At 39.9% G+C, this 20612-nt stretch overlaps 3 protein-coding genes and 1 long non-coding RNA gene across 12 annotated transcripts in view; 2 read left to right on the forward strand and 2 right to left on the reverse strand.

Moving 5' to 3' along the window:
* The first annotated feature begins 1007 nt into the window (after positions 1-1007).
* Positions 1008-3903, forward strand: nanog (nanog homeobox). Its single transcript, XM_058059862.1, has 4 exons — positions 1008-1557; positions 2539-2906; positions 2985-3119; positions 3309-3903. Exons 1-4 carry the CDS (start codon positions 1170-1172, stop codon positions 3570-3572), a joined length of 1155 nt encoding a protein of 384 aa, XP_057915845.1. The 5' UTR covers positions 1008-1169; the 3' UTR covers positions 3573-3903.
* Positions 3904-4957: 1054 nt separating this feature from the next.
* tm9sf1 (transmembrane 9 superfamily member 1) lies at positions 4958-14046 on the reverse strand. 9 transcript variants are annotated; one of them, XM_058059859.1, is made up of 9 exons: positions 13899-14046; positions 9997-10214; positions 9779-9910; positions 8338-8460; positions 7927-8249; positions 7703-7857; positions 7443-7628; positions 5695-5968; positions 4958-5635 (listed from the first exon to the last, which is right to left on the reverse strand). In XM_058059859.1, the coding sequence occupies exons 2-9, from the start codon at positions 10159-10161 to the stop codon at positions 5242-5244; spliced, it is 1752 nt and encodes a 583-aa protein (XP_057915842.1). In that variant the 5' UTR covers positions 10162-10214; positions 13899-14046; the 3' UTR covers positions 4958-5241. The 9 variants fall into 9 exon arrangements, with proteins under 9 accessions (XP_057915842.1, XP_057915844.1, XP_057915843.1 ...); XM_058059861.1 differs by having other exon boundaries at positions 9997-10211; positions 13899-14016; XM_058059860.1 differs by lacking the exon at positions 13899-14046 and adding an exon at positions 10924-12489 and having other exon boundaries at positions 9997-10211.
* fen1 (flap structure-specific endonuclease 1) lies at positions 11211-14656 on the forward strand. The gene is made up of 12 exons (XM_058059864.1): positions 11211-11331; positions 11701-11793; positions 11866-11968; positions 12045-12147; positions 12241-12304; positions 12381-12490; positions 13374-13510; positions 13788-13854; positions 13921-14052; positions 14133-14284; positions 14350-14464; positions 14553-14656. Exons 2-12 carry the CDS (start codon positions 11712-11714, stop codon positions 14628-14630), a joined length of 1143 nt encoding a protein of 380 aa, XP_057915847.1. The 5' UTR covers positions 11211-11331; positions 11701-11711; the 3' UTR covers positions 14631-14656.
* Positions 14304-20612, reverse strand: part of LOC131108662 (uncharacterized) — a 43942-nt gene continuing 37633 nt past the window's right edge. The window contains exon 4 of the long non-coding RNA XR_009120502.1: positions 14304-14453. This is a non-coding gene — a long non-coding RNA (uncharacterized LOC131108662). The remainder of the gene's footprint in view (positions 14454-20612) is intronic.

Consider the following 20612-nt stretch of genomic DNA (forward strand, 5'->3'; position numbering starts at 1 on the left):
ACTAATCTAAGTCATCTTTATGAAAAGGATTGCAAATGAGGGAAGAGGGCGTTTGCGTCAACATGTTCAAAGCGAGGAGGACGAGGGGTTGTTGTTTGTGATCATCGACTCGTGAAAAACACATCATTATGTCACAGGGAGGACGCTCAGAACTACTACTTTTTTTTACCTATGTAATATGACACAAATGGACACAAATGTCTTATTTGAAGGCCCAAACTATGCTTTGCTTCGCTCTGTTAGATTCATTTTGATCGTGGAAAGGTCAAAGGGCAGTTGTACCTTAAAAACAATACAAAACAAAGTGTGGAATTAAACCAAAAGTGGCATGAAATTCAGTTCATCTACTGTATCTGCCAATTTACACTGCAAAATTGAATTAAATCAATGTTAAATATCTGAAACGTTTTAAATATACATATTTTTGACAAACAAGATATTTTCTTAGACCAGTTAGCTTTTCATCTTCAGTAATGTGTATTTAAATATGAGATATATTGCTTAGGATTAGCAACAATGTTTTTTGTTTGTGACTTATGTAAGATATTTAATCTGTTTTAGTGCATAACGTCAATCAAAAATTGAGTACTATCATATATACTTTTAAAATCATAATTTATCTTTTAAATACACAAAATATTAAAAATATGAGGTTAAAAACAAGAATAAATTAATGTGGCCTGATTTAATCATATTTAAATATCTACTTTTTAAATCATAATTTATTTTTTTAAATACACAAAATATTAAAAATATGAGGTTAAAAACAAGAATAGATTAGATTAATGTGGCCTGATTTAATCATATTAAATATCTACTTTTAAAATCATAATTTATCTTTTAAATACACAAAATTTTTAAAATATGAGGTTAAAAACAAGAATACGTTAGATTAAGGTGACCTGATTTAACCATTTCACTACATGAAGAAGTGAGCCAATGAGAGGGCGGCTGTGAAAGAGTGAAAGGAGATGATTGGCTGAAATCTCAACACCCGCCTCCACACCTGTCCACAGCCAATGCGCCTCCTTAAAAACAGCAGCCGACAAGGTGGCGCGATTTACGAACATAATTTGGCCTCCCAGGCCGGGTCACGGTGCTTAAGTCTGTTTGTCTTTGTAAAAACTTTATTTAAAACATAGTTTTTTTTAAATTGAGCTCCCAAGGAAATGGCAGACTGGAAGACACAGATAAGCTACAACTACAACCCGTCCTACCATGCTTATGCTTACGGCCTAGTCTACCAGCACGGACACGAGCAGCACCACGCCGGCAACGCCGACTATAGCAACTACGCCCCCGGGGTGGCACAGGTGTACTACGCCGCTACTGCCAGGTCCCGCGAGGAGTCCCCGCCTCACAGCCCGGAACAGCATGTCGCTAACGGCCATTGCCACTACCAAAGCCCAGGTGCCGTCTACCTAGGGGAAAGCCAAGCGAACCGCCGCCTCCTCCTCCAGCCTGGGTCCCACCGAGCCGCCTACGATGCAACCGCTGAGGAGAGCAAGAGAGCGGGGAGCGACTCCACTAGTGACTCGGAGGCTTACGCTTCACCAGGTATGTGTAGCAAAAAACGTAGCTCACATTCGCGAGTTTATATAAATTAATGGAACGAATATTAAACATTTTGGTGTAACTTTTGTCCACAATAACGCTGTTCTCGTTTATATCCGGACCAAGGGCGCCATCTTGCGACGTGATTTGGAGTCGTTAAATGTCATTAAGCCTCGTGATGCATAAAATGCATTAAAAAAGTCACATAACATTTGTTTATTGCATCAAGGACTTTTGACTTTGTCAGGAAACTCTATTTCAACAAAATAAAACAAAAAAAAATATTTTTACTACATTTTAAAATGGTCTGGTTGAAATTATGACCACTGTATTGTTAGGGATGGTTATAATAAAATGACTATAAAGTTTTCAGTATTCAGTTGAAAAAGATTTCAGTTTATACTGAAGTTCTGTTGCTGAAAACAATAACTTTTTCTACTTTTTCTTGACATTAATATATATATATGGGTCAAAATTGACCCCAAACACCATATATGTTTCTTTAGTGATTAATACTAAAATGAGAAAATAAATCAAACTAATTGATTTAAGAGCCCTCACTAATGGCCAGGTAACAAATATGATTCTTTTGAGGTTCATTTTACCATTTTTGGAAATTAAAATCAAGGTTATAGTGGCAAAAAATGCCTACATGCCCACACCAAAAGTATTAAAACCAACATTTTCATGGACGAGGAAGCCCAAGAAGCAAATTTGATGGTAACTTATTGCGTGGGTTTTCTCCGGGTACTCCGGTTTCCTCCCACATTCCAAAAACATGCTAGGTTAATTAGCTACTCCAAATTGTCCATAGGTATGAATGTGAGTGTGAATGGTTGTTTGTCTATATGTGCCCTGTGATTGTATATAACAATATAAAAGGCACTAAAGTCATCATACAGCAACTTCACACTCAAATATACAAACATGTACCAATATAATATATCTCCTTTTTAAAATAATTTATATGGATCCTGCATACAGATTCATGGAGTTATGGTAGCAACCGAGAGGGAACTCTCCCACAGACGGCGGACCCTACCACACTGCCAAAGAAAGACCCCAGTGGGGACGCAGACAGGAGTCCGGGTGTTGGAGATGTTTCCAGCTCATTCATGGGTGAGCCACCTTCCTACACGGAGGTGGGCAACGTATTCCCCCTACAGATGCCGCTGCCAACCCCTAAGAAAGAAACCACGACCCCTGCTACGGAGACCCCTAAAGGCAAGGTGCGTGTGGCTTTCTCGGAAAGCCAGATGAACGCTCTTGTGAAGCGCTTCAGCGTGCAGCGATATCTCCCTCCTGCGGAGATGAAGAACCTAGCCGAGCACACGGGGCTTACATACAAACAGGTGAGATGTTCACATGAACAGGAAGTGTAAGAGAATCTAAATGAGCTACCTCTTATTATGTAATCTTCTTCTTCTTAGGTGAAGACTTGGTTCCAAAACAGAAGAATGAAACTAAGAAGGCACCAGAAAGACGACAACTGGAGGTTGGAGCGCTACTGCACCAACACCGATCGCAGCCCAGGACACGGTGCTTTCTTCGGCTATGTTCCACCTGTAAGGAAATCTCATTCACCGTCGTCCTGTCTGGTTTCCTGTTGGCTCATAACAGACAAACAATGACTTGGACACACAGCAACACATCCATAATGGAGGTTTAACCATAGTTGGGGTTAAGACCTTAAAGGCGAGATGTAACATCAAAACAGGAAGTATGACATTCTAACTTCCTGTATTGTTTTTCAGTATCAACCAGAAACACAAAGACCGGCCTTTAAGAAGACTACACCCCAGAATATGTCGTTTTATCTGGCTTCCATGGGCAGCGCCACCGGGTCTGCTGGTTACCCCTCGGGGACCCCCGGTCAAGCTATGGTGCCCGCAGCCGGCTGGCCCATGCCCTCGGGCGTCGGCCAGTACGAGTACAACCCTGGTATGTTCCATCTGAGCGGCAACAACGAGCCTGACAGCAACTTTGAGGGCAAAGATGGAGAGCCTGTCACCAGTTGAAGCGTCTCAAACTGCTATGTACATATCTGCCAGTAGGAGGTGCTGTTTTTACTATTGTATAATTTTTTTTCAGTACATTGTACATTGTTCATACATTTTTTTTACCACCTAGTTTTATTTTTATACACAAATATTTAAATAGTTGGTGTGTCCTTGTGCTTGATAATACAGCACGTTTAGACGACAGGTCAAACCTATGCACGTGTTTTTCTATGAACACAACTTGGAAGAATGTCTTGTATATATTTGGTTAGCTCAAGGGAGAGGCTGCATACAGAAAAATAACGGATATGGGTAGAAGGGTGGTTTTGATGATTTTAATAAACTGCTAAAAACCAATCCCATAAATTGCATTTGAGTATTTTTTTTCCCTGAAATATAATTTTTTTTGCTAATTTGTTCATAATTGTAATTTTAGATTGTGGCAGCATGGCGGTTGAGTGGTTAGCGCACAGACCTCACAGGTTCAATTCCACCCTTGGAGTTTGCATGTTCTCCCCGTGCATGCGTGGGTTTTCTCCAGGTACTCCGGTTTCCTCCCACATTCCAAAAACATGCTAGGTTAATTGGCCACTCCAAATAGGTATGAATGTGAGTGTGAATGGTTGTTTGTCTATGTGCCCTGTGATTGGCTGGCGACCAGTCCAGGGTGTACCCCGCCTCTTGCCCGAAGACAGCTGGGATAGGCTCCAGTACCCCCTGCGACCCTTGAATGAATTAATTAATTTTAGAATGTCAATCCACACAAAAATTGTTGCACAGTTAAATCCAAGTGTTTAACCTTAGAGCCCTCTAGACATAAAATAGCACCCCTATAGTAATCTTTCCACTACTTACCGAATATAGTAGCCATGAATAGTCACATGAATAGCCACTTGGGTGGCATAGTGGTCGAGTGGTTAGCGCAGACCTCACAGCTAGGAGACCAGGGTTCAATTCCACCCTCGGTCATCTCTGTGTGGAGTGTGCGTGTTCTCCCTGTGCATGTGGGTTTTCTCCGGGTACTCCGGTTTCCTCCCACATTCCAAAAACATGCTAGGTTAATTAGCGACTCCAAATTGTCCATAGGTATGAATGTGAGTGTGAATGGTTGTTTGTCTATATGTGCCCTGTGATTGGCTGGCGACCAGTCCAGGGTGTACCCCGCCTCTCACCCCTGAAGACAGCACCCCCTTGAGAGGATAAGTGGTAGAAAATGAATGAATGAATTTTAGTTAAATCCAGGTGTTTATCATTAGAGTCCTCTAGACATAAAATAGCACCCCTATAGTAATATTTCCACTAGTTACCGAATATAGTAGCCATGAATAGTAATCGTGTGTGTTCCAGTGCTGGCAACTACCTGGCAGCTTGGGCTAGCGGCCCAATAAGCCATCAAAACCAGCTATTACTAAACGGTATTTTATTTAAAAGATTATTTACATCACAGTCAAAGGTGGCCACAATGTCAATATTGCTCCCCTGATGCTGTGAAATCCCATCAAAACTAAAGTGATGCTGACATGAACCAAATAGCAGCTTCACTCCTGATTGGGCTCATCCCTTATGTTGTTATGCAATGACATCTTCCAGCGCTAGCCCCTTTAGCATCCCGGTCGAGGCCCCCGTGTTCTTATTATTCCAGTAACAAATGTGCAAGGTGAGATGCGATCATCTCCACAAAGCACTCCTAGTCCATCTTGAGGCTGCGGTAGATGTAGCGAATAAAAGCCAGCGAGGCCCAGAAGGAGACGCTACCCAGCATCAGCGAGAAGACCAGCGCCGTGAGCAAAGAGTAGCCGAAGAATTCGGTACTCTGCACCGGGCCGCTCATGGCTGACCTGTTTGTGTAGTAGAAGATGGAGTAGACGAAGATGAAGAGGCCGGTGGAGCCTGTGCTCAGCACGCTACGCCACCACCATCGGTAGTCCTCGCCAGACAGCAGGAAGTAGGTGAGCGCCACGGAAATGCAGGCGCCCACTGAGAGGAGGATGGCGAAGACGCAGAGTAGAATCCCGTAGAGCGTGTATTGCTCTCTGCCCCAGACGGTGGCGAAGATGTAGTACAGCTCCACTGAGATGGCGCTAAAATGAAAGATAAATTAGTCAAAAAAAAACAAAACAAACAAACAACAGGATCTCACCTGAATGGCAGGAAGCCGCCGATGGCCATGTGCACGGCGGTGTGTTTATACCACGGTTGTGTGGGTATCTGACGAGGGATATTGCGGGTGCGGCAGGGAGCCTGGAAGCTGCCCGCTCGGTTCTTACCCACAATGCCACCGATGACGGTGAGCGGGAAGCCCACCAGCACCCAAGCCCCCAGCAGGAGGAGCACAGTGGTGGCCGGTAGAGCCTGAGTGGAGTGGCTCCACCAGTGGACGGAGTTGACCACACTCCAGGTGAGGAACAGAGGAGCTGTGGGATGAAGACGTAGTTTCATTGCTCTGGTTTCACTTTGGACATGTAACTATGTGTCAAACAGGAAGAAGGTGTTGATTTTGCTGCCATATTGTGTCTTTGGGAACAGTCCTGTCTTCAGTAAAGGTAAAAGTAACCTTAAATGTTCACCCATCCCTTTCATTCATCATTTATGTGCATTTAAAAATGTTTTATGTAACTGTAAAACCATTCATCCTTCCATGTAAACCACAATTATTAAACCATTACCACATAATGGTAATGGTTTTATTTCATTTGAACATGCATCCGATTACAATTGAATGCATCACATAATCAGTTCACAGTTCCACATGTCCAAAAGGAGTAGGAAGAAGCAAAGCTTATTAAATCCTACCCCTCCATCGGGTACTTTTACAATCAGTAACTGTTACATTTGTTCACTTCCTGCTTTCATCATATAGTTTAAGTTTTAGTTAGCAAGCTAAGGATGCTAATAGGATGTTTTGTGGTAAAAATACATTTGACTCGCACAGTGTATTAATAACACAACAAGACAATACCGTATCATACACTAACTGAGACAAAATTGTGCCGTACATTTTTGACGTTAACGGATAAACATGCTAACCGGGGCGAACACTAACCAAGGTTCCAGTGTATATGTGCTTTATTAAATAAATACATTTAAAAGTAACTGCAGAATGTGTTTTTTTTCCGTACACATTCAATACAGATATCCTCAACGTTTTATAATCATTGGACAGATGGTCAATGGTAATGGTTTTATTTCATTTGAACATCCATCAGATTACAATTGAATGCATCACATAATCAGTTCACAGTTCCACATGTCCAAAAGGAGTAGGAAGAAGCAAAGCTTATTAAATCCTACCCCTCCATCTGGTACTTTTACAATCAGTAACTGTTACATTTGTTCACTTCCTGCTTTTCTAATATAATTAAAAGTTTTAGTTAGCAAGCTAAGGATGCTAATAGGACGTTTTGTGGTAAAAATACATTTGACTCGCACAGTGTATTAATAACACAACAAGACAATACTGTATCATACACTAAGTGAGACAAAATTGTGCGTTAACGGATAAACATGCTAACCGGGGCGGCCACTAACCAAGGTTCCAGTGTACATGTGCTTTATTAAATAATACATAAGTTAATAAATTAATAAAAAAATACCTACTGTCTATTAGTGAATGTCTGAGAGGTTGAGAATGTGTGTTTTTTTTTCCCGGTACGGGACAAAAAAAAAAAAAAACTATATTAGGAAAGCAGGAAGTGAACAAATGTAACAGTTACTGAATGGAGGGGTAGGATTTAATAAGCTTTGCTTCTTCCTACTCCTTTTGGACATGTGGAACTGTGAACTGATTATGTGATGCATTCAATTGTAATCTGATGCATGTTCAAATGAAATAAAACCATTACCATTACAAATGTGTGACTCTAAAAGAGGATTTATCGCATCCCTTACCTGAGAATAGAGACGACGTTAGGACGATGTTCCACACCCAACGCTTCCCGTTTATTTGCGTGTAAAAGCCACACGACACGTAGCCCGACACGCAGCTGGTCAGAGCGTACAAGACGATGGCCGCCGAGTTGATGGCGCCGTGGTGGTGCACTTTGAACATCCCCAGGAGCGCCATGACGATGATTCCTGCCAGACATGAGCCGTAGAGTCCTGTATCTGTTGATTGTGCATAGTGTGTGTGGTCGATAAGTAGTAACCACCTGTGGCGAGGGTGAGGAACTGAGCCCCAACTCCAAGGATGGCACAGAGTAGACTTTTGTAAGGAGGAAACCTGAAGACGTCAGTGTGTATGGTTTTCCAGCCATTGTCTCCTTGGTCAAGGTCATCACAGCCTGCCTCTTCCTTTGCATTATACCTGTTATACCATTAGACGTATGTCATTAAATCATCACATTATATATGCAGGTGACTAATTAGTCCCAACCTGGCGAAGTCGCTCCTGAGGACCCGCATGAGGATGATGATGACGAAGCCCAGCAGCAGCACCACCAGCACCAGAGAGTTAATGATGGACAACCAGTGGATCTCCAGTGTTTTGGGGAAGAACGAGTAGTCTCTGACGTGCTCGGCGTTGAGCGGGAGAGATTCGAACCAGCGCACGCTGTATGTGTGGGTGACTGTCAGGCCGCTCGCCCCGGCCTCCTCCTCCAAAGGCACGGGTTTGATGTCCTTCACAGAGACGCTGGCGAAAGTGATGGCATCGCCGTTGTAGTCGATGTTGAAGTCAAGGTGGGTCCATAAGCCAACCTGATGGAGACGAAAGGATGCTTTTTTTAGTTTTTTTTTTCATGCATCCCACAACCCCCCCTCCCCAGAGACTCAGAAGATGTCATACTTTGTGGCTGTGAGGCAGGAAGCCGCTCTCCTCAATGTACCCTACAAAGCCCCAGAATGGAATGTTATCCAGGACAAATTCAAAGTAGTAAAGCTCCTCAATGGCCTCACGAAGCTGGTCCATCTAAAAAAACAAACAAAAAATAAAAAATAAACACATGCATTCATCATAACTCTTCATTAATTACAGTAATCCCTCACTTATCGCTGTTAATTGGTCGCAGAAACAACCTTGATAAGTGAATTTCCACATACTTACACCGCAAACTTCTAAACACATGCTTTGACATTATTAGAGCCCTCTACACATGGAATAACACCCCTATGGTCACATTGACATTAATATTAACCAATATAGTTGACATAATTGTGTTGCTGTAAATGTGTTCCAGTGCTAGGAGACAATATGGTAATGGTAATGGTTTTATTTCATTTGAACATGCATCAGATTACAATTGAATGCATCACATAATCAGTTCAAAGTTCCACATGTCCAAAAGGAGTAGGAAGAAGCAAAGCTTAGTAAATCCTACCCCTCCATCTGGTACTTTTACAATCAGTAACTGTTACATTTGTTCACTTCCTGCTTTCCATAATACAGTTTAAGGTTTTCTTTTTTTTTATTTTTAAATTAAAAAATACAGTAACATTACTGACACCTAGTGCTCAATGAAGAATACTACATATAATCATGTCTTCTGAATGCCTTAACAGTCATTCCACAAGACATTGTGCTTTGAATTTTTCAAAACTATATATTAATTATTAATAAAATATGCTGTTTTGTGATCAAATAAGATCAAATAATATTCACCAATTGGTCATAATATCCAGAAATTAAGCATTGTCAAGCAATAAAAGTACTAGATGGTGGAGTAGGATTTAATAAGCTTTGCTTCTTCCTACTCCTTTTGTATGGTCATATCACCTCGTACTTCAGTACAGGACAATTTTTTTTTAAATAAAGAAATAAAAAACCTTAAACTATATTAGGAAAACAGGAAGTGAACAAATGTAACAGTTACTGATTGTAAAAGTACCAGATGGAGGGGTAGGATTTAATAAGCTTTGCTTCTTCCTACTCCTTCTGTATGGTCATATCACCTTGTACTTCGGTATAGGACAAAAAATAAAAAATAAAAAACCTTAAACTATATTAGGAAAGCAGGAAGTGAACAAATGTAACAGTTACTGATTGTAAAAGTACCAGATGGAGGGGTGGGATTTAATAAGCTTTGCTTCTTCCTACTCCTTTTGGACATGTGGAACTGTGAATTGATAATGTGATGCATTCAATTGTAATCTGATGCATGTTCAAATGAAATTACACCATTACCATTACTACTAACACCCGGGGAGTATAATATATGAAAAAGCATGCCGGTTAGCCAACAATGGGCGATATGATGGTGCCCCACAACAGCATACAGTCTTGACCATACCTGCTTCTCTGACAGCGTGAGCTGGCAAAGGATTTTCTTCTCAACATTCTCTCTGAAGCGAATGTGATACAATGATTCGGCCATTCTGTCGCCATCCAGTACCTCTCCAAGACTCAAGGACTTGTGATGCACCTTGAGGACAAATATTTTTTTAAATGGCACGAAAATGCTTGCAGTACCACATTTTGGATATATAAGCGTTGGTTTAAACGACTGACCTTGTCTGGCCTGCAAACAGGCAACGTATAGTAGTGATATGTCTCCTGGGGGTTGTGATAAGGACCCACTTTGTTGACATAGAGGGTCACGTTGTCCCCTTGCTTGTAGCCCAATGTCCCGCCTGAGAAAAAACCCAGGATCAAGACGCAGAAGAGTCTCATCATCGTCCCGGTGGGTGACCTCTTGACCTCTGACCCACGGTGTAAAACGCCTGCTGCTGCAAACATAAAACATTACTTACTTACTCTATGTGACATCACTTCAATGAACATTGAACTTGTGAATATTCAACTACTAGTAACTGCTAACTGGGTGTGTCTTATATCATCTCCAAAAAACTTGTCCCGCCGCTTACATCAGCATGCCTGCGGGTGGCAAATCCACATTTTCACATTTTAGTCAAAGATCCTCCATGACAGGAAATCTGTGTTGTTAAGGTTGTACTGCAAAAAGGGTGCTAGTCAAAGATCCACTATATGGCAGAAGTACTCTTTTCCATAATATACTGCAAAATTATCTATATGTCTGCACATTTTGCAAGTATTTGTCATTAAAGAAAAGCTCTTGACTTGACTTCCAAATCAGGTCGAACCCAAAACAATGATTAAATGTAACTTTGGCCATGTCTCTGGATTATATGTACATTAGTGGTTATGAATTACTAAATTAAATATCAATATCTGATCACCCGGTGTGAGCTGCTGGTCCAGCAAACCTGTTTCTCCGTCAGATTCCTCCAGGCCCCGGCCGTCTCCTCTTTGCTCGGACACTTCGTAAAGCTTTAGAACAATTCTCGACGAATTATTCGCAAAAGTCAATCGTTAAACAGTCTTACGGTCCATTTCGTTCTATCATTTGACAAATGTACGATATTCAAGACTTGAGGGACGACTGACTACACGTCACCATAAAAATAAAAAAAATACCAAAGATCTCTTCAGTTTTCCGGAGTGGGCGGAGAAAAAAACACGCCTCTAATGTTCTCTTCTCGTTTATACAAGATAAACGCAACCTTTTTAACAATATGACAAATAAATGAGTATATATAAGTTAAATGTTACCAAAATGACACATTTGAAAACGATAACGAAGCGTCAATGGTTGAAGTATTTGTTGTGTTGACCGGATTTCCGTGTAACTGTAAGGAACCAATCAGCATTCTTGCTTAGAACACAAGACCAGTTTAATCGCACCGTGATGCATCGATCTGAACCGCTTCCTTCTGTTTTCTCGGGGCGCGTTCGATGGACAGATTAGTAATGCCTTTCGTTTAATTTCCCGCGAAACAGACGCACATCCTGGCTGCGGCGCACAACTTTAAGCGGACACCGATTGTAAGTGTTTTGTAAACAATAAGTGGACTCCGTGGAAATTTATCATTTGGATTATTATTATTAAAATGCTGTCCATTAATGTTAGTGTCGCTGACATGAATGACGCTCGATGACATGTCGCGATGTTTTTGTTGTAATGCTAACCGATAACTTTGCTAACCGAGTACGTGTTTGTCGGCTCGCTAGCACAAGTCTGGGGTATTACTTAACAAAACGGGACATTTCAGTGCAACTTTATTCCACATTTAAACCTCTACATTATACATTATAAGTAACACAACTGCTGGGAATATTGGATAAATATGGAAATAATCACATAGTTTTTCAGTAGCACCATACAAGCTAGCATCACACTGTGTTGTGTTTTAGAGCTTTCCAAAATGGGAATTCACGGACTCGCCAAACTGATTGCGGACCAGGCTCCTGCTGCCATAAAAGAGCAAGATATCAAGAACTATTTTGGTAAATGATTTAAGCTTCAATGTCTATGGTGTAACAACAAGGTCATATAATAAGCGTTATCACGTTTTCCAGGCAGGAAAATCGCTATAGATGCCTCCATGTGTATCTACCAGTTCCTGATTGCTGTGCGACAAGATGGAAACGTACTACAGAACGAGGATGGCGAGACGACCAGGTACAGCTGCTCACAAAACAAACCAAACCAATCACAACAATCCTTTTCTCACTTGATTTTCTCTTCCGATTCCCAGCCACCTTATGGGAATGTTCTACCGCACGATCCGCATGCTGGAGCACGGCATTAAGCCTGTTTACGTGTTTGATGGCAAACCCCCACAGCTTAAGTCGGGAGAGGTTCGTGCGTGGGCGCTTCAAGCAGGAGAAACATTGAAATGTTATTGCTATAAGGCTATTATTGTCTAACTCTACTCCTCCTTTGGGCTTCAGCTGGAGAAGAGAGGGGAGAGAAGAGCAGAAGCTGAGAAGATGCTCGCACAAGCCCAGGAAATGGGTAAAGAAAATGATATGAATTCAACTTAACAGTATTTCTCTTTAGGAGTAACAGTGTATTTATCCTGTCTTCTTAGGGGAACAGGAGAACATTGACAAACTCACAAAGCGCCTGGTCAAAGTCACCAAGCAGCATAATGACGAGTGCAAGAAGCTGCTGGCCCTGATGGGAGTGCCGTACATTGAGGTTCGCTTTGTTTGATGAACTCTTTTTGTTTTGTTTTTTTGCATTAATTGAAAAATCAACCATCTGCACGGTGACCAAGTGGTTCGCGCGCAGGCCTCACAGCCAGGAGACACAAGTTAAATTCCACCCTCGGCCATCTCTGTGTAGAGTTTGCATGTTCTCCCCGTGCACACTCACATTCATACCTATGGACAATTAACCTAGCATGTTTTTGGAATGTGGGAGGAAACCGGAGTACCCGGAGAAAACCCACGCATGCACAGGGAGAACATGCAAACTCCACACAGAGATGGCCGAGGGTGGAATTGAACCCTGGTCTCCTCGCTGTGAGGTCTGCACGCTAACCACTCGCCTGCCGTGACGCCCAGTGTGAATGGTTGTTTGTCTATATGTGCCCTGTGATTGGCTGGCCACCAGTACAGCAAACTCCACAAAGAGATGGCCAAGGGTGGGATTGAACTCAGGTCTGCTAGCGGTGAGGTCTGCGCACTAACCACTCGCCTACCGTGCACCACACTATTCAGTATCTACAAGTCAAATACTTTAATACAAAAGTGATGCAAAATGATGTCCAAAAATGCTGTAAATTATTTAGTTATCTAGTGATATTAATCTGTGCTTTTCATTTTTATTTTATTTCATTTTAATAATAAAAATGTATTTAATATTTATTTTCAATATCAAATATTACTTTAATTTTATTTATATCGAAGGTGAATTTTTTCCAGATTTTTGTGAGTGTGAATGGTTGTTTCTTGTTCTATGTGTGCCCTGTGATTGGCTGGCGACCAGTCCAGGGTGTACCCCGCCTCTTGCCTGAAGACAGCTGGGATAGGCTCCAGCACCCCATTAGCTTTTCACAAATTCTACCTAATGTTTGCAGGCGCCGTGCGAGGCTGAGGCCAGCTGTGCCGCTCTGGTGAAAGCGGGGAAGGTCTTCGCCACGGCGACAGAGGACATGGACGGGCTGACTTTCGGAACAAACGTCCTGCTTCGACACCTCACTGCCAGCGAAGCCAAGTAACGTCATTACATGCATCCCCTTTAAGAATCATGGCATGGTGGAGTTGTTAGAAACATGATAGTGGTACTATTCTGTGTAGTAAATATGAATATAATAATAGAAATTTAGGGGCAAGGGGGCGCATTCTCTGCAAATGCGCAAAGGATGCGCATCACTGCGGATTGAATTGATTCATTATATTTCTTATTTGAATACTTGAGTGTCTTATGTGCTGCTAAATACAGCAATACAATATTCAGTATTGCAGTGTAAATAATAAAGAAATATTCATAGGAAGCTTCCAGTCCAAGAGTTCCACTTTACTCGCATCCTGCAGGACATCAACCTGACCAATGAGCAGGTAAGATTCACGATCATGTGGTGTTCTGAATGACCCCTTCATACCTTGTTGTTGTTTCCCACCAAGTTCATAGACCTGTGTATTCTTCTGGGCTGCGACTACTGCGGCACCATCAAGGGGATCGGCCCCAAGCGAGCCATCGACCTGATCAAGCAGCACGGCAGCATCGAGGAGATCCTGGAAAACATCGACCCCAATGTAAGTAAGTCCATTGACCTCGGAGGCTTTGTCTCCGAGGTCTTTGTCTCTTATGTGTTCTTCTCCTACCCTTCATGTAGAAGCACCCTGCTCCAGAGGACTGGCTGTTCAAGGAGGCCAGGCAGCTGTTTCTGAAACCGGAAGTGGTGGATTGTTCCGAAGTGGAGCTAAAGTGGAGCGAGCCGAACGAGGACGAGCTGGTGAAGTTCATGTGTGATGAGAAACAGTTCAAGTAAGACGCAAACGTTATCAACAATGCAGGTCCTTTTCTGATGATTTGATTGCACGTCCTTGCAGCGAGGACAGGATCCGAAACGGGTGTAAGAAGATCGTGAAGAGTCGCCAGGGGAGCACGCAGGGACGACTGGACTCGTTCTTTTCCGTCACTGGGTCTCTGTCTTCTAAACGGAAGGTAAAGTACATCTCAGGTCCAACAATTAAGTATACAGTCTGTGTCTAATATTGCGCTCACTCGACTGCAATTTGTATCTCCCACGTAGGAACCCGAAGTGAAAGGATCGGCCAAAAAGAAGCTGAAGACCGGAGGAACACCAGGCAGATTTAAAAAAGGCAAATGAATAAAGTCAGAATTAATTGTCTCACATACGCTTAGTGTTTTTTTATTTTAGATCATGTTTAGAGTGTTGTAAATCTGTACTAAATAACGTATTCATTCATATAGGGCTGCACGGTGGTCGAGTGATTAGCACGTAGACCTCACAGCTAGGAGACTTGAGTTCAATTCCACGCTCGGCAATCTCTGTGTGGAGTTTGCATGTTCTCCCCATGCATGCGTGAGTTTTCTCCGGGTACTCCGATTTCCTCCCACATTCCAAAAACATGCTAGGTTAATTGGCGACTCCAAATTCCAAAGTCCATAGGTATGAATGTGAGTGTGAATGGTTGTTTGTCTATATGTGCCCTGTGATTGTATATAACAGTATAGTGTATAAAAATATTGTACATAACAATATAACAGTCACTAAAGTCATCATACAGCAACTTCACACTCAAATATACAAACATGTACCAATATGAATATTTTTTTTTTTTAAAAACAACTGAAAAGTTTTCCCATACTGTATTGCATTACATTGGGGTGCTGCAATGACGTTAGCCCCTCTCTGGGCTCCTCAAATAAAGACACACATCATCAAAAGTATAAGATGCAGATGTATTTACTACACTAAAACGGTCTGAAAGTTTAATGAATGTTAAGGAATGTTTCCTCCCACATTCCAAAAACATGCTAGGTTAATTAGCGACTCCAAATTGTCCATAGGTATGAATGTGAGTGTGAATGGTTGTTTGTCTATATGTGCCCTGTGATTGGCTGGCGACCAGTCCAGGGTGTACCCCGCCTCTCGCCTGAAGACAGCTGGGATAGGCTCCAGCACCCTCTGCGACCCTCGTGAGCATAAGCGGTAGAAAATCAATGAATGCAACGCGCAAAAATTGAGCAGGGAAATAAAATAATCACATTCAATTGTGATATTTCACTGTTTTTGTTCCTAAAATATTGCAAAAACTAAATTCCTGTAATGTTATAATATCAAAAGGGACCTATTGTGTTCATTTTTAGGCCCTTTGTATTGAGTTCTGGACTCCTATAGTGCTACACACAGAAAGATCTTATATCTCTGTATGTGCCCTGTGATTGGCTGGCCACCAGTCCAGGGTGTACCCTGCCTCTCGCCTGAAGACAGCTGGGATAGGCTCCACCCCTGCAAAAATTCATATTACAGTTGTGGGTTTTTTCATGCTTCTTTGAACACAATCTAACAGCCACATAATGGAAAACATGCCTAATTATCATTTAAAAAATATAAATAATAATACAGCAGAGGGTACACACCAAATAAAGATTGTACATGTTAACTATATAACTATTATAGTTAGACACCTATACAAAGTTGACCAATAAGTTCTTTATTTAACTTGTTGTTCCATGCACGGCCAGCAGATGTCGCTAAATCCCTACACTAAGAAATATAACCAATAGTATTTGCTCCCATTGCTAATTAGCTGAATTCAATACTTTTTCTTTATACAATATTCCCTTTTTTATCACAGTTAATTTGTTCCTGACCTGAAAAACATGATTCCTAATCTATAAATTTAATATTTTCATAGTAAGGGCAAAGAAAACTGTTTATGACCCTCCATTGACCATTTGTCAAGTTTGTTTATGACTTTAGCTAGCCTCCAAAGAGGAGAAAGAGTAATACTGTATGGTTAAAGTTTTTTTTTTTACCACATGCATATGTGAACGGTCCACTAAATGTACCAAATATCACGGTCAGTGAATGTCCCGTAAGTAGTATTCAATAGTAATTTACGGATTTTTTTTCATGGTTGTGGCATAAAAAACGCGTGTATGATCTTTTAAACACAGTTTTTAACATTGTTAGAGCCCTGTGGACGTTACATAACACCCCTATAGTCACCTTAACATTCATATTATCCATTCATTTTCCCAATCGGAGAGGTGCCATTGCAGTCAGCAGCAGTCAAGCCCTTAAGGTAAGATAAAAAAAATATTAAAAAAAAATATATAAATATTTATAATATATTATATATATTTATTTGCTTAAGGTAAGATGAGGCAATATGAAAGATAAAAAATATATAAATATAATAAATATATAAAAATATAGATATAATAAATAAATATTATTTAAATAAATACATAATATTATATATTTGTTAAAAAAAGATGAGGCAATATGACACATTCAACATCATTTTACCAATCACACACAAAAGATAACACTATGCATTAATACGCCTATGCATAGAAATCATGTTAAACTATGTTTTCCTCGTGCTTTGTATTTTTCCTTGCTTCGACCTGGATGGAATCGGGAACCCTGTGAGGATCACATGATTGATTCATGCATTCTGCTCCATCTCATCAATTATATTTTTCATTTACTCTTGACATTTGGCTTAGCTTTGTCTTCCTTCCTTGCTAGGGGCCGCATGCTGGGCTGCACAGTCGCTAAAAGAAGGGTATTTTATACAGCACATATGTATTTGACATCATATATCATGTTCTGGAATTTCAAAGCGTCCCTGTTCTACATTTCTGTTTCATAACGTGCTGGTCAAAGAGCAATGCTAACTGAGTGCATTAAAGTATTCTGACCTCACAGACCTCCATGTTTTTCATCTGCGAGACAGCACCAAGAAACTGAAGTGATGCTTCATCTTTATAAGACTGAACGTATATCTGCTATATCTTAGTTGCTGAGGCCAGGCCGTGAACGTTGTCGACCCCTCCCGACTCGATTTGGTTTTGTCCACTTCATGTAAGCCTGATGAGGGCGGCACCCATCTGGCATACGCATATTGACCCAATAAGCACTAAGCTTCCTGTATCAAAAACAAGCACTCAGCTTTCTATTTGAACGTTGTACTTGTACGTTGTACGAATAAAACACTCAAGGTTTGCCGTCGTTGGGGCATGGTCAACAGGTGAAGGGAACATGCCGCCGCCCAAGCAGAAACAGCATGAAAGAAGGTATGTGAATGGAGGGCATGGTACAGCGTATTATGGTTACACAACATATAATAGGGACACTTATGCTTTGTAAAGTAAGAAATGTATATGCTAAAAAGTCATATTCTGTATATTTCAATACCAGCTTTGATGTGAAAAAGTGTATGATTAATAAGAACTTTTTTTGTGTTTAAAAAATACTTCATACTACACTTTTATAATATATATATATATATATATATATATATATAATATTTTCTACATTTCATATTGTAGTATGATTTTATTCCCATAATATTTTGACTTTTTTCCACATTTTTTTCCTCAAATTTTCCAAAAAAAAATTACAACTTTATTTTGTTTTGTCATATTACTTGAAAAAATATTTTTTTAATATTTCAACACTGTGTTTCTTCTCACAAAACTGCGTTAGAATATGCTTATGCTTTGTAAAGCAAGAAATGCATATGCTAAAAAGTTATATTTTGTATATTTCAATACCAGCTTTGATATACAGCAGGTGAAAAGGTGTATGATTAATAAGAACGGCAGTCTTTGTGTTTAAAAAAATACTTTATAATACTTTGTACTACACTTTATAATATATATATGTATATAATATATATAAAATACTAAAATTACAACTTTATTTTGTTTTGTCATATTACTTGAATTTTTTTTTTTTTTTACATATTTCAACACTGGGTTTCTTCTCACAAAACTGTGTTAGAATATTTTATATTTTTTCTCTTAATATTTTGACTTTGACATAAAATGTTTTTTTTTTCAATTTTTGCTGTTTTTTGTTGGTAATTTAAAAATCTTCTCGTAATATCACTTTACTCCTATAATATTTTGACTTTGTCGGAAACAATTTTTAAAAATTACATCCTTTTATTTTGACTTTATTCTAATAAAATGTGCCTTTTTTTCCCCAATTTTTGCTGTTTTTTGTTGCTAATTTAAAATTATTCTCGTAATATCACTTTACTCCTATAATATTTTGACTTCATTGTCACAAACTGTTTTAAAAAATGACATCCTTTTATTTCTTATTTTACAACCCTAAAAATGTATTTTTCTTTCATATTTCATCTTGATGCTGCTAAAATGACACCAATTTTCCTCTATTACCTTTCCCAGGACATTGAATGAAATTGCAATAGGACCGTAAGTATGTTTGAACAAGCATCATAGGTTTCATTCTCACACTAGAGCTGTCCTATCTAGTCTTTGAACGTGAACTGTGATCCATACTTAGCCAATCAACGATTACTTACACGTACACTGTCTCAGTCATTAACTATTTTCTTCATAAAACCAAAATGAACACCGGATTTCGTTGATACCTGCGGCGTGCATTCTACTTCCCACCGCTAGGTGTCAGTAGTGTTACTTGGATAAGACCAGAGCCACTGCAGTGAGTAGAGGTAGAAGTAGAGGAAGAGAAAGTAACAGGTAGTCCGTGATAACGTGAGTCCCTCAATGCTAGTAAAAGACAATATATTAAATATATTTCTTTATTTCAATGTTCAATGTTCCCCCGCTCATTACAACCAGAGGTTACGAGACTCTAGTCAATCTGAAACACTACTAAAATAGCATACTCGTGAATAGTGTTCACATCATGGCAGGAGGATGTACTGTTTATAACAATGGCGATTTTTTAAATGAAGAGAACAAAGCAATACTGACCCATTTGAGTTTTAAATAGTGATGTCAAAATCCTAGCAAAAGCTCTTACCTTGTTTTAGGTACTTTTCTGGTCTGGGTGGGGAAGGAGGAAACCTCCCACACCTGCATCAGGGTTCTGGCAAGACCCAAAATGGCGGAAAATCACACTTTACAGAGGCATTGATTGAAAACAAATGTTATTGGGGAGGGGGCGGGACTTTTCATCATGCTTCTATGGCAAACTCAACTAGCTGTTTAGACAGCAAAGTAAACCAATAGCACCCCCTGCTGGTATTAGTGTGTCACTTCAACAATTTAGCATATAACATGAAAAGAACAGTCTAGTATGTTGACATAGGTATTTGTTTTATTTTGAAAAAAGGCTCAAATAAAGTTAGATCTGAAATAAAAGTCAAAGCTTTGTGTTATTTTTAGTCCTCAACATTACTTATCAACATTTCAGCCATTTTATGAAATCAAAATAATACATTTGAGCAGAAATAAATATTGTTAGCTCAATAAGCTAAAGCTAAACTGCCCTTGTTTTGATTAACCCTTTGATTACCGCTACCTGTTTAGGCAGGAGATAAATTGCTTCAACTTCAACAATATAGCGCTAGCATTTATGAAATCAACAAACTTTATAGTGTAAAAATGCATTGTTAGCACAATAAGATAAAGCTAAATTATTGCCACCCATTTAGGCAGCTGATGCATTCCAGCCTCTGATGCTGCCATTTGTCACTTCAACAACGTAGCAACTTGTGCTAACTTTTATGAAATCAAAATAATACATTCAAGCAGAAAAATACTTTGTTAGTTCAATAAGCTAAAGCTAAACTGCCCATGTTGTGATTACCGCTACCTGTTTAGGCAGGAGATAAACTGCTTCAACTTCAACAATATAGCAACTAGCGCTACCATTTATGAAATCAACAAACTTTATGGTGTAAAAATGCATTGTTAGCACAATAAGTTAAAGCTAAATTATTGCCACCCGTTTAGGCAGCTGATACATTCCAGCCTCTGATGCTGTTGTTTGTCACTTCAACAACGTAGCAACTTTTGCTAACTTTTATGAAATCAAAATATACATTCAAGCAGAAAAATACTTTGTTAGCTTAATAAGCTAAAGCTAAACTGCCCTTGTTTGGATTAGCCCTTTGATTACAGCTACCTGTTTAGGCAGGAGATAAATTGCTTCAACAATATAGCGCTAGCATTTATGAAATCAACAAACTTTATAGTGTAAAAATGCATTGTTAGCGCAGTAAGCTAAAGCTAAATTATTGCCACCCGTTTAGGCAGCTGATACATTCCAGCCTATGATGCAGTCATTTGTCAACAACTTAGCAACTTGTGCTAACTTTTATACAATGAAAAT

This window comes from Doryrhamphus excisus, chromosome 21 (genome assembly GCF_030265055.1).
Source record: "Doryrhamphus excisus isolate RoL2022-K1 chromosome 21, RoL_Dexc_1.0, whole genome shotgun sequence".
Taxonomy (NCBI): Eukaryota; Metazoa; Chordata; class Actinopteri; order Syngnathiformes; family Syngnathidae; genus Doryrhamphus; species Doryrhamphus excisus.

Bases quoted from the DNA above. Each gene is read 5' to 3' on its own strand.
- tm9sf1 (XM_058059859.1), bottom strand. From the start codon at position 10,161: ATGATGAGACTCTTCTGCGTCTTGATCCTGGGTTTTTTCTCAGGCGGG. The intron at 5,969-7,442 runs GTAAGGGATGCG...TTCATCCCACAG, and splicing joins AACGTCGTCTCTATTCTCAG to CTCCTCTGTTCCTCACCTGG. The intron at 5,636-5,694 runs GTGAGATCCTGT...CTTTCATTTTAG, and splicing joins GGCGGCTTCCTGCCATTCAG to CGCCATCTCAGTGGAGCTGT.
- nanog (XM_058059862.1), top strand. From the start codon at position 1,170: ATGGCAGACTGGAAGACACAGATAAGCTACAACTACAACCCGTCCTAC. The intron at 1,558-2,538 runs GTATGTGTAGCA...TCCTGCATACAG, and splicing joins GGAGGCTTACGCTTCACCAG to ATTCATGGAGTTATGGTAGC. The intron at 3,120-3,308 runs GTAAGGAAATCT...ATTGTTTTTCAG, and splicing joins TCTTCGGCTATGTTCCACCT to TATCAACCAGAAACACAAAG.
- fen1 (XM_058059864.1), top strand. From the start codon at position 11,712: ATGGGAATTCACGGACTCGCCAAACTGATTGCGGACCAGGCTCCTGCT. The intron at 14,285-14,349 runs GTAAGACGCAAA...ACGTCCTTGCAG, and splicing joins TGTGATGAGAAACAGTTCAA to CGAGGACAGGATCCGAAACG. The intron at 14,465-14,552 runs GTAAAGTACATC...TCTCCCACGTAG, and splicing joins CTCTGTCTTCTAAACGGAAG to GAACCCGAAGTGAAAGGATC.